This window comes from Cynocephalus volans, chromosome 2 (genome assembly GCF_027409185.1).
Source record: "Cynocephalus volans isolate mCynVol1 chromosome 2, mCynVol1.pri, whole genome shotgun sequence".
In the NCBI taxonomy this organism is placed as follows: domain Eukaryota; kingdom Metazoa; phylum Chordata; class Mammalia; order Dermoptera; family Cynocephalidae; genus Cynocephalus; species Cynocephalus volans.
The window spans coordinates 52801748-52826117 of NC_084461.1; the positions used below are offsets into that span (position 1 = coordinate 52801748).

The following is a 24370-nucleotide window of genomic DNA, read 5'->3' on the forward strand; positions in this document are numbered from 1 at the left end:
TCAGTGATTTACATGAAGTGGCCATGAGTGTCCGGAGTACCCTGAAACTGTATCAAAGTTGTATGTATTTCCTAACATTTTTAAAACAAAAAGGCACTCATGTTCTTGCTCTGTTTACTTTGCTGTTGGTGTGACAAGGCATTTAAAGATGTTTCCGGCATTTAAAAATTTTTTAAGGTTATTGGCTAGAAATCCTGAGTTATGAACTGTACATATCTGTAGTTTTCAGAAAGAACAAAACAACAGAGACAGTCTTGATGTTCCTTGCTTGGTGTTGAGGCTGTGGGGGAAGATGCCTTTTGGAGGGTCTGTAGCTCAGGGCATACCATGTGAGGCTGGTCCCGTTGACACTGTGGTGGGCATCCATTTAGCTTCAGGTTGTCTTGTTTGTATATATAATGACACAGTATAGCTAAGAATGGCAGCTTTATTAGCTGTGGAAAAAGGGGATCAGCTAGCATGAGAAGTGTTTGAGTTATTTTTTTTATTTAAGTGTGGTAATTTTTGAACTGTTTTTCAACAAACTGTACAACTCTTCATTGTCAGCAAAGAGCCGTTGCATCGATGAAAGTTCAGGGACCTTCTGTACTTAAACATAATTTGAAGCGTTCTGTTATTTTTTTTGTATGTTGAGAGTGCTGAAATGTTTTTAAAGTTAAATAAACAGTATAACATTTTTTAAAAAATACAAAAATACAAAAAAAACCATTAAAGGCATATTAGGAAAAGTCAGGGTTTTTTTTTTTAGAGATTTCTTTGGGTATAAATAAAAGCCTCATGCTGCAGATATTTCCAGTTATCTGGTCAACTGGCAAAAAAGCAAACACATGAGACTTCGTTCAGCTCCAGCCTTTTTATTCAATTCTTACTGCTGGGATTTCGTATTTATTTCTTATTCAATGAGTAAACTGGATTATGGTAGACATAGCCAACATATTTCTCGTCCTGCCCTGCTCAACCTCTAGAGTTTAGTCTTTGCTGGTGGATCAGATGCTTTTGACTTTGCTAATTACCAGTTTAAGGTTTTCTGAGATGTCTGCATTGGCAATTGAAGTTGTGGAGGAGACTGCTAATGCTGAATGTTCTCTCATGATTTTCTTTTTCCCTTTTTTTTTTTTTTGGCAGCTGACCAGTACAAGGATCTTGACCTTGCTCTCCTTGACTTTCTGTATCTTATCATTGCCAATCTCTCTCTACTATCTTTGGAGGTTAAGGTCCCTGTGAAATTGTGACCTATAGTTCTTATACATATTTTGCCCCACTGGTCTACCTTATTTTGCACACATAGTTATTGGTACACTTAGTCATTCTTGATCAGGAAGGTTGGAATACTGTGGCAGATACCCAGCAGTACAAATGGTGGTGGTGTTGTTCTTTTTGGAACACGCACATGCTTTTTTCCCCATTCTTATTGTGGTAATTCTGTTGGTAATTGCATGGAGATATTGTTTGTTTTATGTACCAAATATATATTTTGCTTTAGGTATTTAAAGAGCTGTAAATTATCCTAAGGTAAATTGTAGATGCCCCAAGGATTTCATGTGGGAAATACATATGAAAATTCCTTACGTTCTGCGTTTTAGTAGGTAATGAGGATGCAGATATATAACAAATAGTTTCTATCCTTACCTGACTAATAATCAAACAGATGGGTAAGATGAAAACAGATGAAATAAGTAAAAAAAACAAACAAACATATTTCATATATATTTGGGCATGTGTGTGTATATGTATGTTTATATACATATAAAAATTTATGTGTGCTTCTAGGAATTTGTTTTAAGGAAATAATGTGACAAGTGCCTAATAACAGATATATAATAGTATTTATGGCCATGTTTATAATACACTACAGTGTAAAAAATAAAGCACATAACCTAAGTGACCACCAATAAGTGATAAACATAATGGAATATTGTGTAATAATTTAAAATAATTATTTAGTTCTATAGTTTTTAACAAGTAAGATCTGCAGTCTGTTAAGAGGGAAAAAAAAAGTATAATGTTTTCTTTAATCAGTATACTATTAAAAATTGTCTTATGAATTTTTGTTCTACAGAGTCATTTTTGGCTCATAGTAAGGAAACTTTCTAATGATTAGAACTGCTTAAGAGTATTAAATTTCAGGCATTCCATATCACAGAGTTGTGATTATTTATCATATATACTGAAAATAAACTTTGGTGGGTCTCATCTAATTTCTTGAGTTCCTAAACTTGACAAGTAGCAAATTGATATATGGCCCCATGGACAAAGTTTATTCCCTAATCCTGAGAGTCTAGAAATCCCTTGTAAGAAAGATAGTGTCATTTTTTAGGAAAAAATTGTAAGTTACAAGATTGTATTTGATAGTGTTTAGGAATGCTATAATTTGTGGCATTTAAAAAATGTATATTTTATTCCCACTTAGGCCGAATACACCAAGCAATGGTAACATCTTTAAATGAAGATAATGAAAGTGTAACTGTTGAATGGATAGAAAATGGAGATACAAAAGGCAAAGAGGTATGATCACAGGTTTAAATTTTATTTCTAGTCCTGCAGTCAAAATTCTGAATATAAAACAAAACAGAAAGGTGTATCACTTTTATGTAGTGCATGTATTTTTTGTCATCCCTTGGAAAACCTTTCAAATTATTAAAAATTTTCACTCAAAGAAAGGTAGAATTTATCCTACACACTCGTATTTTATGTGATTGCACATGTCAATCCTGTTAATTATTAGATGAAGACATACTATTTTTTAAGTCTAGCTCAAAAAATTTGAAAGTTGCTATAATAATTATGTGGTTCTGTTGGTCACTGTGTTGTTAGCAGGTTATGTGATCAAGACTACAATGAGCCATTTTAAGAAAGATTCTTTAAATATATGTGGATTATATTTCTAAATTATCTACTTTGCAGAGCAGTGCCATTCATTAGGCTAAAATCAATGAAGGGTTATATACTTTGTGTGAAATTACTTGAAAAATGAAAGGTTAATCGTCATATACGCTCTCAAAATATGTGTGTGTGTATGCGTTTTAAACAGATTGACCTGGAGAGCATCTTTTCACTTAACCCCGACCTTGTACCTGATGAAGAAATTGAACCCAGTCCAGAAACACCTCCACCTCCAACATCCTCGGCCAAAGTAAACAAAATTGTAAAGGTTAGTTATGAAAATTCAGAGTTGTGTGTGTGTTTGCTGGTTTGAAATTTGTAGGCTATGAAGTGTATATTTTAAGTATTGATTAGTTTGCTTTTTAAAAAAAAGCTTTAATTCTTTCTGCTATTCACATCCATGTATATGCACACATACTTTCAAGGATTGAGGTTGTCTAATTCACAATTAAGACACTTATTAGATAAGATCCTAGAAATTCCTTGCCTAGTTAGGATTTTTCCTGAAACTAGTAGCTTCTCAGGAGATATGGATCAAAACCATTTGCTTCTCAGTGTTTGTTGAATGAATACGTATGACTTTGACAAAGGAAGAATAGCTGTTTATTATGAATAATAAGTGCCCACTCTGATAGTCTTTTGAAATTATAATTCTGCTGTTTATGGTTTTTGTTTTGTTTTGTTTTGTTTTTGCAGCTGGCTGGTATGGAGATCTGAATTCTTGACCTTGGTGTTAGCAGCACCACACTCTAAAGAGCTGAGCTGAGCCCCTTATTTGTGTTTATTAAAGAAAGATGGGAAATGATGAAATGCAGTTTAACTACTTCTATATTGTCTGTGAAGATAAACTTTAAAACCATGCTATATCCTCCCTAGCAGTTTTGTCTTTACACAAGTTAAACACACGTTATTTTTATTGTTTTTAAAGATAATTCCTCTTTCTTTGTCTCAAACCCCTTCACTGTTAAAACTTTGTATCAAAATACAGCTCTTTTTAAACCAGGTAGTCCTGCAAAGTTGTTGAATCCACAACTCTGTGTTCAGTTCAACAAGCATTTATTGTTTTTTTCTGCATTGTGCCAGGTATTATGCTGGGCAGAATACAAAGACGGCTATGACATGGCTTTCAGCCTATAGGACCTTGACATCTTGCAGGGAGGACGTACATAAGCATCCAAATAATAGTATGATAGAAGCTTGAGGATATCAACAAAACATTCTTCTTTGTAAACTGTGTATGAATGAAAAGCATATTTTCTTTTCTTCGAATTTTAAGCATATTGAGTCACTGCTTAGAGGTCATTAGTTACCCCTTGTAAATGAACTGCTTTTTATAATCAGCTTCAGAACCTTGGAGGATCTTCATATTTTATCCTTCTTGGTATATCATTAGCAACCTTTGCTATACACTAGAATCACCTAGAGAATTTTTGAAATACTGATTTCTGGATCCCACTCCCAGAGATTCAATTTTATTTTATCTTAGAGGGAGGCCCTAGCATCAAAATTTTGTTTGTTTGTTTTGGCAGCTGGCCTATATGGGGAACCAAACCCTCGACCTTTGTGTTACAAGGCCACGCTCTAACCAACTGAGCTAACTGGCCAACCTTAATATTCTTTTAACAGTACCCATCTGATTTAAATGTGCAGCCAAGGTTGAGAACAACTGCATTATTTGATATCTTTTTTTGAAGTGAATAAAATGAAGTCTTAGTAAATAAATAATAGGACCAAAAGTTTATGGCTTTGATCTATGCAGTTCGTGTTCAAATCTTTGAAACGCTAATGAAACCTTTTTAGGATAACTGACAATGCATGTTTCTTAGTATTTTGATATTTCAGTTTAACAAGGGGCTCTAAGCTGTCTAGAACTAATATTTTATTAATTACCCCCTGATAGCCAAAGGTGAAGTTTATTATATGCTTTTCGCAGGATAGCATGGTTATTAAAAGCACACATTATAGTGAAGCTACTTAGCCTATCAGTGCTTCAGTTTCCTCATCTGTGAAATGGAAATAGCAATAATAATGACCACACAAGTTGTTACAAAGATTAACCGAAGTAATACATATGAAATCCTCAGAGCAGTGCCTGGCTCACATTAATTCCTGAATATTTGGGGAGGGTGGAGGAGGAGGGGAAAAAACTCATATAAGGGAACTTGAATATTGATAGTAATTCATTAAAAAATTATAGTTTTTCTCCATTTAGTTTTTTATTACTGTGTGTCTACTTACTTTTGTTTAATTAAAAGAAGGTGAGATCATGATACATATTAGGAATGAAGAGAGAAAATGTAATGAACTTTTTTTTTCTTTTATAGAATCGACGGACTGTGGCTTCTGTTAAGAATGAGCCCCCTCCAAGAGATAATAGAGGTAAAGTAAAAATTTCTTTTTTAATTTTGCATATTGACTTCTTAGTATGGCCCTGACAAGGTAAATCAAGAGAACAAATATTACCCTTGATGTAGTTATTTATTTAAACTTTACATGGCTAATTTTAATATTGGTATCTTTTTGATTTCATAATACAATAATGTCAGTAATATTAAAGAATGATTTTTAAAATGTATGTGATGAATATGAAATTATGAAATATGCAAATTTTTATTCAATTCATTAAACTCAATAATTTTGCAGATTTGAGGAGAGTTTTATGAGAAAGAAAGTAATGGGAAGGGCCGGCCCCTGGCTCACTTGGGAGAGTGTGGTGCTGATAACACCAAGGCCACGGGTTTGGATCCCTATATAGGGGTGGCCGGTTAGCTCACTTGGGAGAGCGTCGTGCTGACATCACCAAGTCAAGGGTTAAGATCCTCTTACCCGTAATCTTAAAAAAAAAAAAAAAAAAGTAATGGGGAATAAGTCAATTAATTGATTGATTTCACAAGGGTGAATTTAATCATCATGATGTTTACCATGATTTTCTGGCTAACAGGCTTCCAGAAAGGGTCATGTTAGTTTTAGAGCCAGCTAAAGAAAAGTTGAAACAGGCATAAATTATTAACTGCAGGTCTTCTATATATTTTCAGCCAGGAGATGAAAATCATATTTAATTTATTTTTTATTGTTTAGCAGTTCAGGATTGTTCTAATAGTGATGTTTCTGTGTGGGTGGATGGTGAGGCAGGGTGGTCCGAAGTGTTAGAGAAAGATTGGAGGTAAAAGGAAAGTCCTTCATTTTAAACACTATCATTTGAATCTTGTGAAAATTTATATTTTTTGTAAAATTTAGTAGTTATATTTAATTTTATATTCCTTTTTTCCCCACTTTTAAAACATCTACATTGGAAATTATCTGCTAAGGATTTTTTTATTTTTATTTTTTTTATTTTTTTATTGTTCTGCCGAAGATTTACATGTTTGAGGAGCAAAGAGTGGGATCTGGATTATAGGGAGGGTTGAAGGACTATTAAATTTTTACTTTCTATACATTTAGATAGTGTAAATTTTTCAAAATGAGATTGCATTTAAAATTTATATTTTTCACACACATATCTTAGGAGGATTCCTTTGCAGTCTGAAGTCTTAAGACATGGAGGTGTTCACATATATATTTTTAAAATATTAGAAGCTGGCCAGTTAGCTCAGTTGGTTAGAGCTCTGTGTAATAACATCAGGGTCAAGGGTTTGGATCCCCATACCAGCCAGCTGCCAAAAAAAATGAAAAATAAATAAAAATAAAAATGATTATTAAAAATCAAGCTTGAAATTAATATATAAATTCACACACACAAACACACACACACACACAAAACCGGGGGGGGTGAAGAAGATATAACAACCACAATTACTTGAAGTTGATACGACAAGCAAACAGAAAGGACATTGTTGGGGGGGAGGGAGAAGGGAGGGAGGTTTTGGTGATGGGGAGCAATAATCAGCCAAAATGTATATCGACAAAATAAAATTTTAAAAAATAAATAAATAAATAAAAATAAAAATCAAGCTTGGCTTGGGTTTTTATGTAAATTATTCAGATTGAGTTTTGTAGCTAAAATGACCTTTTTGGTAGCTAAGTCAGCATATGTTACTTTGAATACCTCTTTAGCTTATGTCAGTTTATTGAACAGAATTGATTATTATATATTCTGTTCATACACATATAAATAGAAAACCTGGCAATTCGCTAATGCAACTTTTAAATGTCAGTTTTTTTGAAATGTCTCATCCTTTTACCAAGATTAGCTTTCAGTAACTTTCTGTTCTGAATTTAGATATTTTTTCACTTTCAGTGGTTGGTTCTGCACGTGCACGGCCTAGTCAACTTCCTGAACAGTCTTCCTCTGCACAACAGAATGGTAGTGTTTCAGATATATCTCCAGTTCAAGCTGCAAAAAAGGAATTTGGACCCCCTTGTATGTAAATCATGTATCAGGATTCAATCATTTTAGACATACATGTATTCTCTCTTGGTCATCTTTATTAAGTCCCCAAATACTAAACAGTCTAATTACAAACTTGATTGCAGATTTCATTTTACCACTGTGGAAAATTTAATTTTTTTCTTATTTTACTCTGCTAATTGGGTTTTTAATTGTATTTTTCAGAGAAAAAATTTTTTGTGAAATTATAACAATGTTTCAGTTGCTTTGAATTTAAAATTCTGGGCAGGTGATAATTTGTCAGATGTTATAGAAGAAAATCTTGTGCTCCTTGATCCTTTCGATTCAAAGATCTGTGACTCTAAACCAAGAGATGACATGTAGCAATATATTTGAGTCATTTTTCTGGACTCTCATTTGTATATTGTCCTGTTCCTGGTTTTTATAAAGCAGCTCAAAAGTGTAAAGCTCACATAGTTGTGATAGGCATGCTTTGTCATTGTATACCATTTTTTGTGTGTATGTGGTGAAATTATAAATAAAATTTTTCAGTATAAGTCCAGTACTCTTAAAAGAAAACCATACTTCTTCCTCTTATCTTTTTCTTTCAGCACGCAGAAAATCTAATTGTGTGAAGGAAGTAGAAAAATTGCAAGAAAAACGAGAAAAGAGAAGACTGCAACAGCAGGAACTTAGAGAAAAAAGAGCCCAGGTTTGTAACAAACATAGTTTATCAGTGAAAGTGATTGACTTGTGAAAAAAGAGTTGATTCATTTAAAGAATTTAAAGAATTCCTTAAATTGATATTGAAGAATAATATAAACTCTTGTGAAAATAAGTTACTATAACAGATTTTTACTTCATGTACTTTTCCTATCTCAGTGGGTGTTAGCTTCAAAGTTTGTTCCATTATGAATAGTAAGCCATTGTGTTACAGAATTCTAATGTGTATATTTTAACACTCAAGAATAATAGCCTTTTGATTTTAAAAAAGACATAAAAATACATCTGGAAAAATATCCAGTTAAAATACATGATTGCAGTATAAATTTTATTGTTTTTTCATGGCTAATAAGTTTAATATGTCATAGTTAAAGGAGGGAAATTCCTTGCATTGTGATTTATACTAGGTATGAGGGTCTCATGTTCCATTCGAATGGTAGCAAAACTGTTTAATAGCAATTGAAAAATTGCATAGATGACTGGTCTTTTATCCCTCTACAGGTCTTCTCATATTAGAAATTTTATTATACATATAACTCCTCCATTGTTCTTGTATCTATTATAGTCTCAGAACAGATGCCACCTGGTGTTTCCATTGGGTACTTTATAATATTTATGCATCTCTTCGTGATCTCTTAATTCTCATTTCACATTCTGCTTCTCAGTTGATATAGTTGTTGTTATTTCCTAGAAGATTAATTGAAAATAAGTTTTACTAACAGTTTTGAAATTTAGTTATATTGAAAACAAATCAGAATATGATGTATGAAAAATATCTGACTTTTAGAAAGTTTGGTAATTTATTATTAATGGTTAGGAGAGGTTATTGATTATTGATATTTGTATTTTAATCTGAATTTCTTGGTTTTGAAGCATAAAAATTATTCAGTAATGCAGTCAATTATTATATCAGTGACTGTATTCAATTATTTATTTTAAAGATTTTTAAAAATTATCTCCACTTTTGATTTCTTTAAGTTTTCTGTCTTATCAATTTTGGGCTATTTTATCATGCCTTAGTTTCTTTTAGAGGGTTAACAAAAAAGGAAATAAACATAAATGAATTCGTAATTCTACTTTGCTGAAACACTGGATTAAGAAATTGGATGAATTTGTTTAAATGAGTTTTTCTAGAATTTCAGCTTTTCTAGAGCTCTTTGCCAGTGATTAAGATGAGCGCACTATTTCTGTTTTTTCTTTATTTTCTAGGATAATTAAAGTATATGTGTAACAGATGGATTTTTGAAACAGTTAAATGTTGCTTTAATGAAGAGTGTTTGGTTTGGAGAGAACAGGATACATGCAGACTAACAGAATTGTGTTTTTAATAGGAAAGTGATTCTGAACATATTAAATTTGAACTCTGAAACTATCACATCTTCAGTTTGGGCTTGGTTATGACAAATGATACAATCTTTTGATTTTATTTTTCAGGCCATTTATAACATAAATGCAACAAAGATGACATGGCTGTAATTATAATAAACAGTGAATTTTCTCTTTTTCCTCATAGGATGTTGATGCTACAAACCCAAATTATGAAATTATGTGTATGATCAGAGACTTTAGAGGAAGTTTGGATTATAGACCATTAACAACAGCAGATCCTGTAAGATTCTTTGTTTGTGATTCATTGTGCTGGATCTTTTTATGCTTTAAATGAAAACATTTAGTGATACCTACTAAATTCATATTGTAGTTTTTTCAATCCTTATGGATGCTCATTCCCCACATTTTAAGAAAATCAAGAAACCATCCACATTTAGGCTTATTTTTCATAATTTGTTCCCTTTTATTTATTTATTTATTTATTTTGGTGGCTGGCTGGTACAGGGATCCAAACCTTGACCTTGTGTTATCATTTCTCATAATTTGATATATGAGACATGCTGTCCACAGAGATGTTCTTTTCAAAGCAAAGCCTCCCTGTCTTTGGAAGGACAGAGCAACAGTTAAAGGAGTGATGGCAGAAGACCCAGTTTCCTTTCTTACCATCACTTATGCTTTGATCTCAGTTCCAAGCTTATTTCCTCTTTGGCTTGGGCAGTAGATCCCTCTATTATTCCAATTTATTATTAGTTTATTCATTATTTTTAAATAAATATTATTCTGGCTTTTAACAATACATGATGGTTGTTGAGGACAGCAGTGGATCAGAAATCTAGTGCCAGAAAAGATGTTCTGCTTTTATTACTCAATTCCTTTCCTGTTGAATATTGGAAAGGGAATACTTCGTAAGTAACCGACACTTATGAAAAATAATCCATCTGACCTAGAATATACAGAATGTGTGTTAGTTACAAAAAATGTATTTGTGTTAGGCCAGAAGTATTATATAGTATTTAATAGAATTACTGTCTAGAACGTATGTATCCCATGTGTTCTAGACCTTGCTACCTTCCATGTGTTTCACTGCTACATCTAAGTTCATGCTTCATGACAGGAATTAGCAAACTTTTTCTGAAAGAGGCCCAATAGTAAGTACTTTTGGCTCTATAAGCCAGTATGGTCTTTGTAACAACTATCGATTTTGCCAATTTTTTGTAAAAGCAGCCATAAATACATAAACAAATGGGTATGACATTCGTTTCAGTTGATGTGTTTCCATAAAACTTTACAGAAGCAAATAGTGGGCCAAACTACTTTGCCAATCCCTTCTTTATGTTAACTATTAGTAAATGGAGGCGTTTACTGGAAACATAAGTTTTATGAAAAATATTCATTTATAAGAATTGGCATATTAATAAAATCGTTCAAATTATTTTGTTCAGTAATCTTCTGAGAATCCTGTTTCTTGCCTGTAGTTATCTTAGCCAACAACTTTCCCTATAAATCAACCTGAAAATATGCCACTTCTGATAGAGCAGAAATTTTTACTTTTGTTGTATGCAGCACATCTTGAAGTGTATAAGGCAGCTTCTTAACGTGAACTTAATGCTACTAAGAACAGTAGTATTCTCCACAAAATTATTTCCTAAGGTGATGGTTTTTACCAAATAGCGAAATAAGCAAATTTCCATTACACTCAGAATTGTAGAAATAATTATGTCTGATAGCCATTAAAATTTGTGCAAAGCAAATTTGTTTTTTAAGCTTACCTGTCATATTTATGGTATGTATAAATTTCTAAAACCTTTGTAGGAAATATTACATAGTTTATTTTTCAGTGTTTTACATGCCACCGATAATCACTAAAATAAAAAATAAATGAAATTTTTAAAAAATCACGGAAATAAAATGTTTTTTATTCCTAGATTGATGAACATAGAATATGTGTTTGTGTAAGAAAACGACCACTAAATAAAAAAGGTATGATGCTTAATGAGCTCTAATGAAGGGTTGGTTTTATCTTACTTGTAGTTTGATAATAGCACAAAGCAAATTGGTTTGGAAGAGTTAAATGTAAATCATTTCCTTCATTTGTACATAACCACTATATAGAGTTCTATGGATATGGTTGTTGGTTTGTTATTGTTCTGTGCATCATTGACATTCCTGGTTCCTCACAGATTTCGTGATTTTTTTATTTTGTTGTTGAAATATTTTGTCTTATTGAGTGGCGTATTTATGGGATATTATCTTTATATTTACCGAACATGCTACTGTTACCTAAATTCTTCCTACTTAAAATAATTTTTGTACATTAATTCAAATGCTGTGAAAATTACTTGGCATTGATTTTTATTTATTCTTTTAGAAACTCAAATGAAAGATCTTGATGTAATCACAATCCCTAGTAAAGATGTTGTGATGGTACACGAACCAAAACAAAAAGTAGATTTAACAAGGTACCTAGAAAACCAAACATTTCGTTTTGATTATGCCTTTGATGACTCAGCTCCTAATGAAATGGTTTACAGGTAGGTAAATTTGTTTTAAATTAGAATTTTGTTCTTATACTGTATCATCACCACCCTGAAACTTAGATTGATCTTGGGATATTTCTCCAGAGATGCAATATGCTTTTTTATTCTGAGTTTAAATGAAGAAAACTTAATAAACACTATAATGAATGTTAACACTTGTTTATTTAATACTCCCTAAAATCATAGTTTAAATTGCTAACTTCTAATTAGCTTATTATATACATATTACACACCTACCATATATATGGATAAGAAATTTCTGGAAAATGTTAACCTCTAGGAATGGGATGTGTTGGGAAGAGGACTTTTAATTTTTGCTTATTAATCTCTGTACTGGTAAAGAAATTTGAAGTACCTGTTGTTATCCGTCAACCATTAATTTGTCTAAATCTTTTTTAGCATGTATTTTTTTTTTTACCACTTGAGTTGAAAAACCTCTGTAAATGTACTTGCATTTGCCTAATTTTATCTTTAAACTTGGAGATAGTTTTACTACATGAGATTCTTTTATGTTTATATATTCAACTTATTAACAGTTCAAAATTACATGTATCATATATTGATATCCCAAATTTTGTATGCAAAATTCATACATTTTTCATACATCAGATTGCAAACCTTCATTTCTGGTAATTATAACAGATTAGTTTTAGTAGCACTGCAATTTAGTCTACATAAAGCTGCCTTTGCACTTACTTGAATGCTGTGTTTTATTATCCTTTTATTTTATAAAAATGATTGGAAAACAGAAAATTAGAGTTAATAAGATTCCTAAGAATTAAAGATGTTACAAATGAAATACTAAGATCAACTTCATTTGTCTTAAGCCAGTAAACTGAGAATTCAGTTCTAAAGAAAAAGGACAAAATTAAAGAACATATGAATAGAATAATGTGAAGAGTGTGTTTGAAAAGGGAATTATAATTGTAAATTGTATATTTTTTAGTTTTGTCTTCCCCTTTTTTGCTTCTACTCCTGCCTCATAAGAGTTTGCTTGACTTTTATAATAGTTTTCAAGAAATTGTTATACTAAAGGTATGTTTCTGTGTATGGTAGATTTATTAAACATCCTGTGATTCACCCTGTATTTATGCTTCTGAACTTTAGCAATATTTATCCTTATCTTCTATCTCTCATACTTAACTTTTATGGATTGAGAAGTTATACAGGGAGCTGCAGACTCATTTCTAATTCTGTTTGACTAGAACTTTTTCCTGTTCCTTTTGTTCTGTACCTTCTCCAGTTTTGCCTTAAATAAAAAAGGGGGCAGTGCTATAAAGTGTTTGTAGATTTGTTCTCTATCATACTTTTTAGTGTTCTGCTTAGCGAGTATTTCTAGTCCCTCCCCACCTTTTTATTTTGACTCTAGCAGTGGATTTTACCCCATGTGTTTTTTTGAAAAATATTTAGGCATCCTTTTTCTGAATCAAGACTATCACCGCAGAACTCAATGTCCTCTAAGCACAATTTATTTTCTTTTCCCATTAGTATAAATTAGTTGTCCACATTTAAAGTAATCATCATTTTCCACTTACTTAGATGGTCTAAAGATAATGTTTTTGCAGGGCTTTTTTTCCCATTAGCTTTTCTGTATTGAGATTACTACTCTTTTGATTCTATTTCTGTTGAAATTGTAATTGAAACTTTATTTTTATTATATGTGCCTTATTATTATGACCATTATTTAATATGGAATTATTATGTGGAATTAATAAAGATTTTTTAAAAATCTTGATAATTTAATAAATAAAATTAATTTTATAAAAATGTCTTACTTATTAATAAAATAAACTGTGTATTACTTGATGTTAATTTTTATTTATTTGTTTTACTTAAATACTGGCAATACATTCTGACTGATGCATTTTTATTTTTAAGGTTTACTGCAAGACCACTAGTGGAAACTATATTTGAAAGGGGAATGGCTACATGCTTTGCGTATGGACAGACTGGAAGTGGAAAAACTCACGTAAGTAATTTGTTAAAGTTACATCCTGGTATGAAGCTATAGTTTCTTTTCTTTATAGCTTAATTCTAAGACCTAAATTCTTAAGACTTGTTCCTGAATACTGTGTATTATTATTCTTTGTTTTCTTTTTAAAATATAGACTATGGGTGGTGACTTTTCAGGAAAGAACCAAGATTGTTCTAAAGGAATTTATGCATTAGCAGGTAACTGTCCTTTTTGCATGTAATTTGTAATATTATTCTTGGATATTATTCAGGTGGCTTTGAAGTAAGGCTTTAAAATATTGTCTAGCAAGTAGTGTTATATTTATAAATCTGTATATTATGTCAGTTATTGGTTATTACACTGCTTGAACTGTAAGATTAAGCTTTGGGGGGCAGGAATCTTGATTATATTTGTATCAGTGTAATCTGGCACATTGTTGGAGATTAGTATTAATTGTTGAATATAGCTGAATTGTAAAATGCTGTTATGTTTGGTTATGAGAATAACCTTATTATGACCATCTGACTGTCTATAATTTTAGGCTGTTTATAAGGATAAGTAGTAGCATTCTAAAAGGATGAAAGGAGAGTAGCTTTTATTACTACTGTTTTTTTGTAAAATTAATAATCACTTTAGTCTTCATTTTTAGTATTTATACTGTTATCCTAGATAAAGATGAACTGATTCCTTTAAAAATAGAAAATTTGAATTGCTTTTTAAAAATATTTGTTCTATCTTAATTTTATGTATATAAAATTCTTGACAGCTCGAGATGTCTTTTTAATGCTAAAGAAGCCAAACTATAAGAAGCTAGAACTTCAAGTATATGCAACATTTTTTGAAATTTATAGTGGAAAGGTAAATGGGAACTTTTTAAAATTTTTATTTTGTAACATTTTGGTAAAATATGTGAAACATAAAATTTATCATTTTAACCATTTTTAAGTGTATAATTAAGTGGCATTAAGTACATTTACATTGCTGTGCCACTTTCATCACCACAAACTTTTTATATGTATTTGGAATACTATGCTAGAATTTATGAGATTTTTAAAAAATGTCCTTTGAACTTTCAACTTCAGTGTTTAGCATTATTATTCTAATAATAATAATTATTATTTTAATCTCTGAAATAATTTTCACACTCTGAGTGACACATTTTTATAAACTGATTCTTTTTTTCTTTAGTTTTCTAATTTAAATGTGGTTTTTCATAGGTGTTTGACTTGCTAAATAGGAAAACAAAATTAAGAGTTCTAGAAGATGGAAAACAGCAGGTTCAAGTGGTGGGATTACAGGAACGGGAGGTCAAATGTGTTGAAGATGTTCTGAAACTCATTGACATAGGCAACAGTTGCAGGTAAGTCTCATTTTAATTAAAAAAGAGAAACTTCAGTTTTAGATACTTTGGGTATAGCATAAAAATAAAGTGAGGATGTTGTTTAGTTCATCTTGGAAGTAAAAATAATTGTTCATAAAAACTTTTGTTACATGTCAATTTGAGTGATATTCATTATATTGCTACCATACTGTAGATATATTAGAATTATGCCAGATTAAATTGTATGAGTCTGGTTATTAAGTATTGTTAATTCAGGGTGTCTCATCTGTATTTAAATTACAAAAACTGGCTGAATAGTTTTTTGTTGTTTTAAATGAAGTGCTGTGGTCTGAACATGTAAATTGAAGTTTTCATTTATCAAGATGTCCTTAATCACATCGTAGAACATCCGGCCAAACATCTGCAAATGCACATTCATCTCGAAGCCATGCAGTGTTTCAGATTATTCTTAGAAGGAAAGGAAAACTACATGGTAAATTTTCTCTCATCGATTTGGCTGGAAATGAAAGAGGAGCTGATACTTCCAGTGCGGACAGGCAAACTAGGCTTGAAGGTGCTGAAATTAATAAAAGCCTTTTAGCACTCAAGGTAAATAAAATGTATTTAATTGCGTGAGGTCCTTTACTTTTGACTTTAATTTTCTTTACTCAGTTGCAAAATAGTAGTATTTGTTTTACCTGATGTAATTTCAAGACGTAGTTGCTTGTTATTATTTATAACTTGCAGTTATAAATTTTATTGTACCTAGAATTTTTCCTTGTACATATTATCCATTCTTTTTAGACGGGGTAAGGGATATGTGAGTTAGCAGGCCATTCTGAGGCTACCTAAGTAGACTCCATAGGGACTTAATCAGTCGTATTTTCTTGGAAAAGGGCAAGGAAGCACAGAATTGAGCTAAGAAATTGTTCCTCAGAAAAATGTGGAATGGCCTTTTAAAAAGTTAGGCCCAGTTACTGTATTTCTTTCTTTACTAGAAAAGTAAGGGTTGGAAGGAGTACAATGAAACATTCTGTGTTTTTTCTTTTGAAGTGCCACTTTAAAAATTTAACTTTTTACATTTATCCTACTGTAAGATTACTTTTTATAAGAAGGCCTAATCTGTGAGACTTGTTTTGTTTAATTTTCAGGAGTGCATTAGAGCCTTAGGTAGAAATAAACCTCATACTCCTTTCCGAGCAAGTAAACTTACTCAGGTGTTAAGAGATTCATTCATTGGTGAAAACTCTCGTACCTGCATGGTAAGTTTATATTTGTTTTTTGGTTTTGTTTTATTAATTTCTTTTAATCCCGAAGAAATAATTACACAGTATTTATGGAAAAAATATATGTTAATGACAGTGCTTTGAATTCTTCTGTTGTGAGAGATACATTGATATTTAAGATGTGGTCCCTGCCAGTCTGATAGGGGAGAGGATTATGTTGCAGTTATAATGCATTCTACTAATTCTAACATCAGGGTCTTCTTGGGGCTGGTCTCTCTTGATTTTCTTTTTCTTGAATATGGGTAACACTTTCCTATATCTTTATATGTGTAGTAATTTGGGGTTCTGTCATGTGTGTTATGAGTGAGTACTGTGTAGAGACTCTGGATCCTGTTTTGTTCTGCTGAAGGTTACTGGGTTTTTGTTGTTTTAGCAGAAGTTAACTTGCCTGAACTTACTCCAAACTCTTATCTCTTCTGCTGTGGGTAGCAACTGAAATTGAAATCTCTGTTTAGTTCTTTTAGACTCAGTTATGTTGCTTCTAGTATGCTTTGCGTATGCCTAGGTCAGGAGTCAGCCAGAGATTTGGGCAGTTTATATGAAAAATTTGGGTTTTCCCCTGTGTGGTTTCCTCCCTTCTGGGGCAAACTTCACTCTTCCAGCTGCTGTGGTTTCCACACCAAAACTATGTCCTTTAATTTCTTAACCAGTGAGAATGCAAGTTTCTAATCAAGTTTTAGTTGTCCTGTGTGACAGTAGAGCTTACATACTCTGGCAAGAAGCTGTTAAAAAGTAGGTGAAGGGAGGTGGCAGTCACTCAGTGCTGTTCCCATCTTCTAGGTGTTGACCGCTCCTCCATTTTCTGAGGGATTTGGATAATTTTCTGGTGCCTTCAGAGATTTGTTTAGAGTTTAACTGGACTTTGTAATTATTATCTGGTTATGAGTATGAGATAGCAAATTATCTTGGAGTTCAGATATCATTAATAAATCCTTATTTTTAAATAATCATGGTAAGATTAGACCTAAATGAGCTATATGTCAGTATTGTCTTCATCATTTATAACATTTTGTAACATTTACCTTTGCATTTTTTTTCCCTGTAGATTGCCACAATCTCTCCAGGAATGGCATCCTGTGAAAATACTCTTAATACATTAAGATATGCAAATAGGTATGAGAGATGGTTCTCCGTTTTGAAATTTGAGGGGAGTAGAGTAGTATATAGATAGCATGACAATATCTGGTAGGGCTGTTAGTACATTATTCTTTCAATTAAGAAAGTTTTTTTGTTAAAAAATCATCTTTAAGATGATATTCAGAATCATTTTGTCAAGTTCTAAAACTAAGTGGAAATGTGTTGTATAATTTGGGAAGAGATTGATATCCTTGATAAAATTGGTCTTTCTATCCTTGAACATTATTATATTTTTCCATTTTATCAAGTTCTGTTTGTTAATATTCTCCTACATTTAAATCATGCAAATTATTGCTGTTATATAAGACTCTAATATGAGTACAGTCTGTATTTCTTAAATCAGTTTGCTATATGCTGAAAAGTATTCCTAGTAATATTAAATGGATATATATATATATAGGGAGTCTAGGATTTGAGTAAGAAGTGATAGCACAGTTCTTTCTGGTGTCTATGTGGGTTACACTTTTTTATTCATGTTAACAGTGTTATTAAACTTTTAGGTAGACAACTTATTACAGATGGAAGAACAAAATGTATTATAGACTATTAAAACAGTTTATTCCTTACAGTCATGAAATGCCCTTGGGACTTTGAATTATGATGGGCATATTTATATTTGTTCCATAGATTCTTTTCCCCACTGCTCTTGTTTTGAATGACTGTTTTACATTGTTTTAAATTTCTTTTATCACATGTTACATTTGTGATTTTAACCGAGAGATAAAATTCCTTTTTGTAATTCATTTCTAGTGTAGTTTCTCTTAGTATTGCTGGAGAAAAATATTTGTCCTGTTTCTTTGTTTTAATCACTATGGAAATTTTATTTTAATCTTTTATTAAAATGTGAAATACATATGCATATAGAAAAGTACCCTAAACATAAGTGAATAATTTAATGAATACTTACAAAGTGAAAACTCTTGTCATCAAATAGAGCATTATTAGTCCCTCCAAAAGGTCCCCATGTGTTCTTTCTTGATCACAGATCCTGAATAACATGCCTAAATTCATTAATCTCTACCCTGAGGTAACCATTACCCTAACTTCTGTGGAAAATTTTTCTTTTTTCTTTTTTTTTTTTTTTCTCATTTAGAAAATAGTTTTATTACCTATAAATGTATCCCTGAGCAACATAGGCAGCTATATTTGAACTTTACATAAATGAGATTGTATTATATCCTGCTTCTTTGGTTTCAACTGAAGATACTTTTTTAAATAGGTAGTAAACGGTGCTGGAAAGTATAAACCTATTGACCTTTTGTAAAAAGATACTAAGTGGAATAGCTTTTTTAAAAACATACTAAATGGAATAGTTTTTTAAAAAATGTAATGGAGCTACATTTCTAAATACAGAATTACTGTATTTTCTAAATGTAATACCTTCTAAAGTTTGGTATGAGCTCTTAGTTACAAACCCTTATAGTGTTGCTTTTAATTGATCTTTGTAATTAACATTTTTGGTGTGTGGTATTTTTATCATTAATTTTAAATGCTGCTTATTTCAAAATAGGAGAGGTGAGGAACAGCTTTGTCTAGAAGAATCTTGTCATTTTGTAGAATTAAAACAAACAAAACCCCTCCATGTCTTAAGATTTCAGACTGCAATGAACTCCCCCTAATGTGAAAATGCTGTATCTGGCAGGCCTTTCCCTAGTTCCTTTAGGTCCTAGTAAGATGTTCTAACTTATTATCATATAATGTAACTCATTTGCAATATGACTAACCATCTGGGACAAATAATTGTCTCATTTTTATTTCCAAGTCTCAAGGAATAAAGATCTTCAACTCCCCCTGATAGCTCATGCCAATATTTTATGACCTTGAGTCAATAAGTTTTTTCTTTTTCTTTTTTTTTTTTTTACAATCAAGCAGAGTTTATTTCTCTTTAATATTAAATCTGCTTCATGTTATTTAGACCAATATTTTGAGGTGGTTGTAGGTAGTATTTTATTAAAATTTTCTTATTTTTAGGATATTGGTTATCTGAAGTATTTAGACTTCTTTGCTTTTAAGACTCAGCATAGTGATTGAAGAGTGTTAGTTCTTGAGACAAAATGGGTTTAATACGTGTTTCACTACTTAAATATCAGGAAAATTACTTACCCTCTCTGTGCCCTGGTTTCCTCATCTTTAGATTGGAGAGATTAATAAGGATCATGTCTATCTTAAAGGATTGTTTTGAGGAGTGAAAAGGTGATCTGTGTAAAATGTGTAGCACAGTGCCTGGAATACACTAAGTGCATTAGTCATTATTCCTGTTGCTACTTTAGTGAGCAGTTGTCTTAAAAATTCACTTAGACAAATGTGAAAACATTGTCTTTTTCAAATCCTTATTTTAGTCGGAATCATATGCTTTGGACATATTTTGTGGGAGATGGGGAATAGTTTGTAACAATACACATTGATGATAAGTGATTAAAATGACATGTCCAGTTGCAGTCAGATGACGGTTTGTGATATTTCAGAGGAGAGTAGAGGGGGAACCTTTCAGAGTGGGATTAGTGGTTGTCCCAAAGAAAAGAAGTACAGGATGTATGAGGAACAGATAGTAACTTCTGTCCTGAAGCAGAGGATAGAATCTTTGGATAATGGAAGAGGTTGGAGTTACTGGGTCTCAGGTAGAAGAGTGACTAAGAAGTATTTTTGGTTTTTTGCTTTGTTTTGTTTTTGGCGGCTAGCGGTAAGGATATCCCAACCCATGACCTTGGTGTTATAAGGCTGTGCTCTAACCAACTTAGCTAACCGGCCAGCCCAAGGGCACTGAAGTCTTTTTCTTTTTTTTGATGGCTGGCCGGTTCGGGGATCCAAACCCGTGACCTTGGTATTACCAGCAGAGTGAGTAAGAGTTTTTAATGGCATATTTGAGGAATATGATTCCTGTATATAGTGTAGTTTGTCTTGGGCAAAAGGATTTTAGATAGAGTGAAATGTGTGGATGGGGCTAGTGGGGTGTCTAGGAGATTCTGAAGCAGAGTGTTTTGGAATGAAAAGAGTTAAGTTAGTATTAGAAATTTACAAGTTTCCAAAGTCACTGCTTTAAAGGATAAAAGGCAGATGAATCTAGTACTGAACCTTTGACAGTAGATATTATGAATAGATAAAGATAATAAGTAGAAGAAATATATTAGTTTGATAACTTTATATGAAAAGTTATTGATATTTGACTGTTTTTAACCTATAAAGACAGGAATTTTCTTTTAGTTTAACCTAAGAGAAGTAACTAGAAAAACGGAGTATGTATGGTTAGTACATTGAAATGTTTAAACAGCATAGAGTTTGTACTTAGGGCTAGGTTTGAACTTCAGTTATGCCATGTTCTTGTTGAATAATCTTGGGTAAGATACTTTATTTCTCTAAGCCATTTTTCTCATCTATAAAATGGAGGTGATAATATCACAGGATTGCTGTAAGGACTAAATAATGCAATGCCTAAAAATTACTAATCCTAATACCAGACATATAGTAAGTACTTAATAAATATTGCCTACTGCTGTGAAATGGGGTTGGCTGGCCCAAAGGGGAGGGACATAGGGAATCTCATATATGGGGTGAGAAAAGTAATAATTTAGTTAAATATAACTACATTAGAGACATTAGCAAAAGCAATTTAAATTCCATTGCTAAAGGCTTTTCTTAGCCAGGGTCCTTCATCTGAATCACCAGCCACAGAAAACTGAGTGACTATTTTCTCAATTGTACTAAGGATGTTTCATAGCTCATACCATTCTGGATGCAGAGGAAAGAAATTAATTCATTACAAACAATGAATGCCTAAAGGACTTAATTTGCTTAATTTGAACTTAATTTGCTTGTGTCCTGTTTGAAAAAGACTGCTATAGTGGTGAGGACTCATTAATACTAATAAAATATTCATGGTACTGACCATGTGAGGAAGATAGATTGAATGGTTGTATAGCGAAAAAAGAGGCATTTCAGATTTAAGGTGATAACCTCATTTATGAAAAAAGGGGGAATACATAAAAAAGGAAGGATTTAAGACAGAGAGGTTCAAAACCTCTTAAAATTGGTTATTTGTAAAGTAATATTCTAAATACATTGTCACGACAACATTGATATCCTTTTCTAAACGAATAAAACTGAATACTAAATGAAAACTTGAAATGTGCATTGCTGTCTTTACAAGAGCATTTTCTTTTAATTTGTTGCTGTTTTGGTGCTGCAGAGTAAAGGAGTTTGGAATTAGTCCATCAGACATTCCCTTCTCACAGGGTAGTGGCAGTCGCCCAGATCTCTCTCCTTCTTATGAGTATGACGACTTTTCTCCTTCGATTACCAGGTCTACTTCATTCTTTACATAAGATGTTTATTTTAATTGTTTCTTTTGAATTGTGCTGTGTATAAACATTTCATTCATTCCTTTTGTCCTGAGCCATTTTATTATTCATTTTTATTTCATTTGGCAGGTTGGTGGTATATTGCATGATCTGCATTTTCATGTTCTTTATTAATTTATTTGCTTCAAATGTTAATTTAGAATTTAGGCTTCCTATTTCCCTGTATTTTTTAAGGATGATGTCACTTTTGCATATTTATTATTAAAAGATAAATTGTCTTGCTTAAAATGAAGAGTTTATCTTTATTTTTATGATCTTAAAAATTTCCTTGGCTGCAAGGAAATAACAAGGTTCTCTCAATTTAGAAAGTGTACCCTCTCTGGAATGTGTAAATTTAAGTATAATGAGTAAATATTTTTTAAATAATAGGACTTAAAATCTTATACTCTTTATACATTAGAAGTAAAATTATTTTACACATAGCTGTTTTAATTGAGCATTACAAATACTAGAAATCTACAAAGTATATCATTTTCTGATTTGGCAATGATCCGTTTATTGATCTAAATGCCATTTTTAACATTTTTCTGTGCATATAATTTAATTGCAACAAGGGTTATTTTCTTTGAAATACTGCATCTACATACTCTGCTAATCCTCGTTTATTATGCACAATAATTGCATTTGTAGTAATTGTTAAGTTGCCTAAGTAAATTCCTAAAATTAAACAACCAAAAATCCCTTTAGTGTTTCCACAGACTTCAGATAAATTTGACCTATAAAAGTGACACCATCAATCTTGGTATGTTAATTGAATTGTCTTTATATTGAATAGGTTGGTGTTTTCTTGTTCTTGTGCATGAGTGTTTATTAATTTTAGATACCTCTTACGTATTTATAGAGTGAAAGAATTGACTGTAGATCCAACAGCTGCTGGTGATGTTCGTCCAATAATTCACCATCCACCAAACCAAATTGAAGACTTAGAGACACAGTGGGGTGTGGGGAGTTCCCCTCAAAGAGATGATCTAAAACTTCTTTGTGAACAAAATGTGAGTGACTTAATGTAGTTACAATCGATCTAATCTTAGTTCATTTCATCAGTATCAAAACTTAATAACTGAAAACTATCATCCTTATCAGGGGTTAGCAAACTACAACTATGGACCAGCCATCTGTTTTTACAAATAAAGTTTTTTTGGAACTAGAACGAAGCCATGCATATTCATTTACAGGTTGTCTGCTGCTTTCTTATCACAACAGCAGTGACAGCTACTGTGTGGCTCACAAACCCAAAACATGTACTACTGGCCCTTTAAGAAAGTTTATCAACCTCCCCAATCTAAGCTATTTTTTTTTCAGATTTTATACAGATATTAAAATTTGGTAATTCTTAAAAGTAATATAAGGAAAAAAACAAGTTTATGAATAATGCAATATATCATATATAAAGCATAAAAACAAAACTATGGACACATGCAGATGTATAAAAGGATGCATGAACTGTATTAAAAATCAAACATGGCAAAATTCTAGCTTAAATCTGGTTGCTTTTCTGTATGTTTGAAATATTTAATGATATTTCATAATATCAGTTACTCAATAAAATACATGCCCATTATATAAGGACAGGAAAGTATAAAGAAATAAAAAAGCAAAAACAATGTATTCTTTCACACTATTGCTTTTAATATATTGAAAGGGTTCCTTTCTGTGTGTGAGATATAAAAGTATATATATAGTTATTTAACTTCATTTTTAAAATATCTATTCTATATAGTTTCTTTTCCCCCTAAAATCCTGTGGTGGTGTTTTCTCATGATGTTAAAAGATGGAATTTATTAGTTGCTTACTATATGACATACATTTGCCAGGCATTTTACTTATCTGATCTAATCCTCACAAGTCAATGTGTAGGTACTACAATCATCCCTACTTTATAACTGATATTCTAAGAGGTTTTGGTAATTTGACCAAGATTATACAAGTAGTAAGTGCTGAAGCCAGGATTAAAACCTAGATGTTTCTTATTCCAGAGCCAGATCATATGTCAACTAAAATTATTGCTACATGCAATACAATATTCTTTGAAAACATGAAAACATAATCTTAGTTGTTATGTTATAATACTTTCTAGAAGGTATTGAGTCCAAAATATTCTAGGGTAACAAGTGGACATATTACTTTTTGTTACCGTGTTCCAGATCACTGTCTATTTTTACTAAAACAGTGCTTAAAGCAGCAGTTCTCAACCAGCGGTGATTTGGCTCCGCAGGGCAAAATGTATGGAGATCTTTTTGGTTGTCACAACTGAGGTGATGCTGCTGGCATATAGTGGGTAGAGGCCAAGGATGCTGCTAAACATCACACAATGCACAGGACAGCGTCCCCACCCACCAAAAATGTCAGTAGTTCCAAGTTTGAGAAAACCCATTTTAAAGTAAAAGTTCCAAACCTTGAGCCATGGAGGATAAAGAACTAAAACTGAAGTCTTGATTTCAGCCTATCACCTATCTATCTTCAGAAGTATTGCAAGAGACTGTAGTTGCTTTTGAAATCCTTAAAGCAAACCCTACAA

The 24370-nt window shown here is 31.9% G+C and overlaps 1 protein-coding gene across 4 annotated transcripts in view; it reads left to right on the forward strand.

Moving 5' to 3' along the window:
- Positions 1-24370, forward strand: part of KIF2A (kinesin family member 2A) — a 66320-nt gene that overhangs the window by 34499 nt on the left and 7451 nt on the right. Inside the window, exons 2-18 of one of the 4 annotated variants that reach the window (XM_063085791.1) lie at positions 2411-2505; positions 3032-3151; positions 5208-5262; positions 7121-7243; positions 7822-7922; positions 9447-9542; positions 11188-11242; positions 11631-11793; positions 13678-13768; positions 13908-13971; positions 14520-14611; positions 14971-15113; positions 15479-15683; positions 16226-16336; positions 17406-17473; positions 21681-21794; positions 22694-22844. In XM_063085791.1, coding sequence (XP_062941861.1) covers positions 2411-2505; positions 3032-3151; positions 5208-5262; positions 7121-7243; positions 7822-7922; positions 9447-9542; positions 11188-11242; positions 11631-11793; positions 13678-13768; positions 13908-13971; positions 14520-14611; positions 14971-15113; positions 15479-15683; positions 16226-16336; positions 17406-17473; positions 21681-21794; positions 22694-22844 — 1847 coding nt within the window. The remainder of the gene's footprint in view (positions 1-2410; positions 2506-3031; positions 3152-5207; positions 5263-7120; positions 7244-7821; positions 7923-9446; positions 9543-11187; positions 11243-11630; positions 11794-13677; positions 13769-13907; positions 13972-14519; positions 14612-14970; positions 15114-15478; positions 15684-16225; positions 16337-17405; positions 17474-21680; positions 21795-22693; positions 22845-24370) is intronic. The other 3 variants (XM_063085792.1, XM_063085793.1, XM_063085794.1) reach the window with 3 other exon arrangements.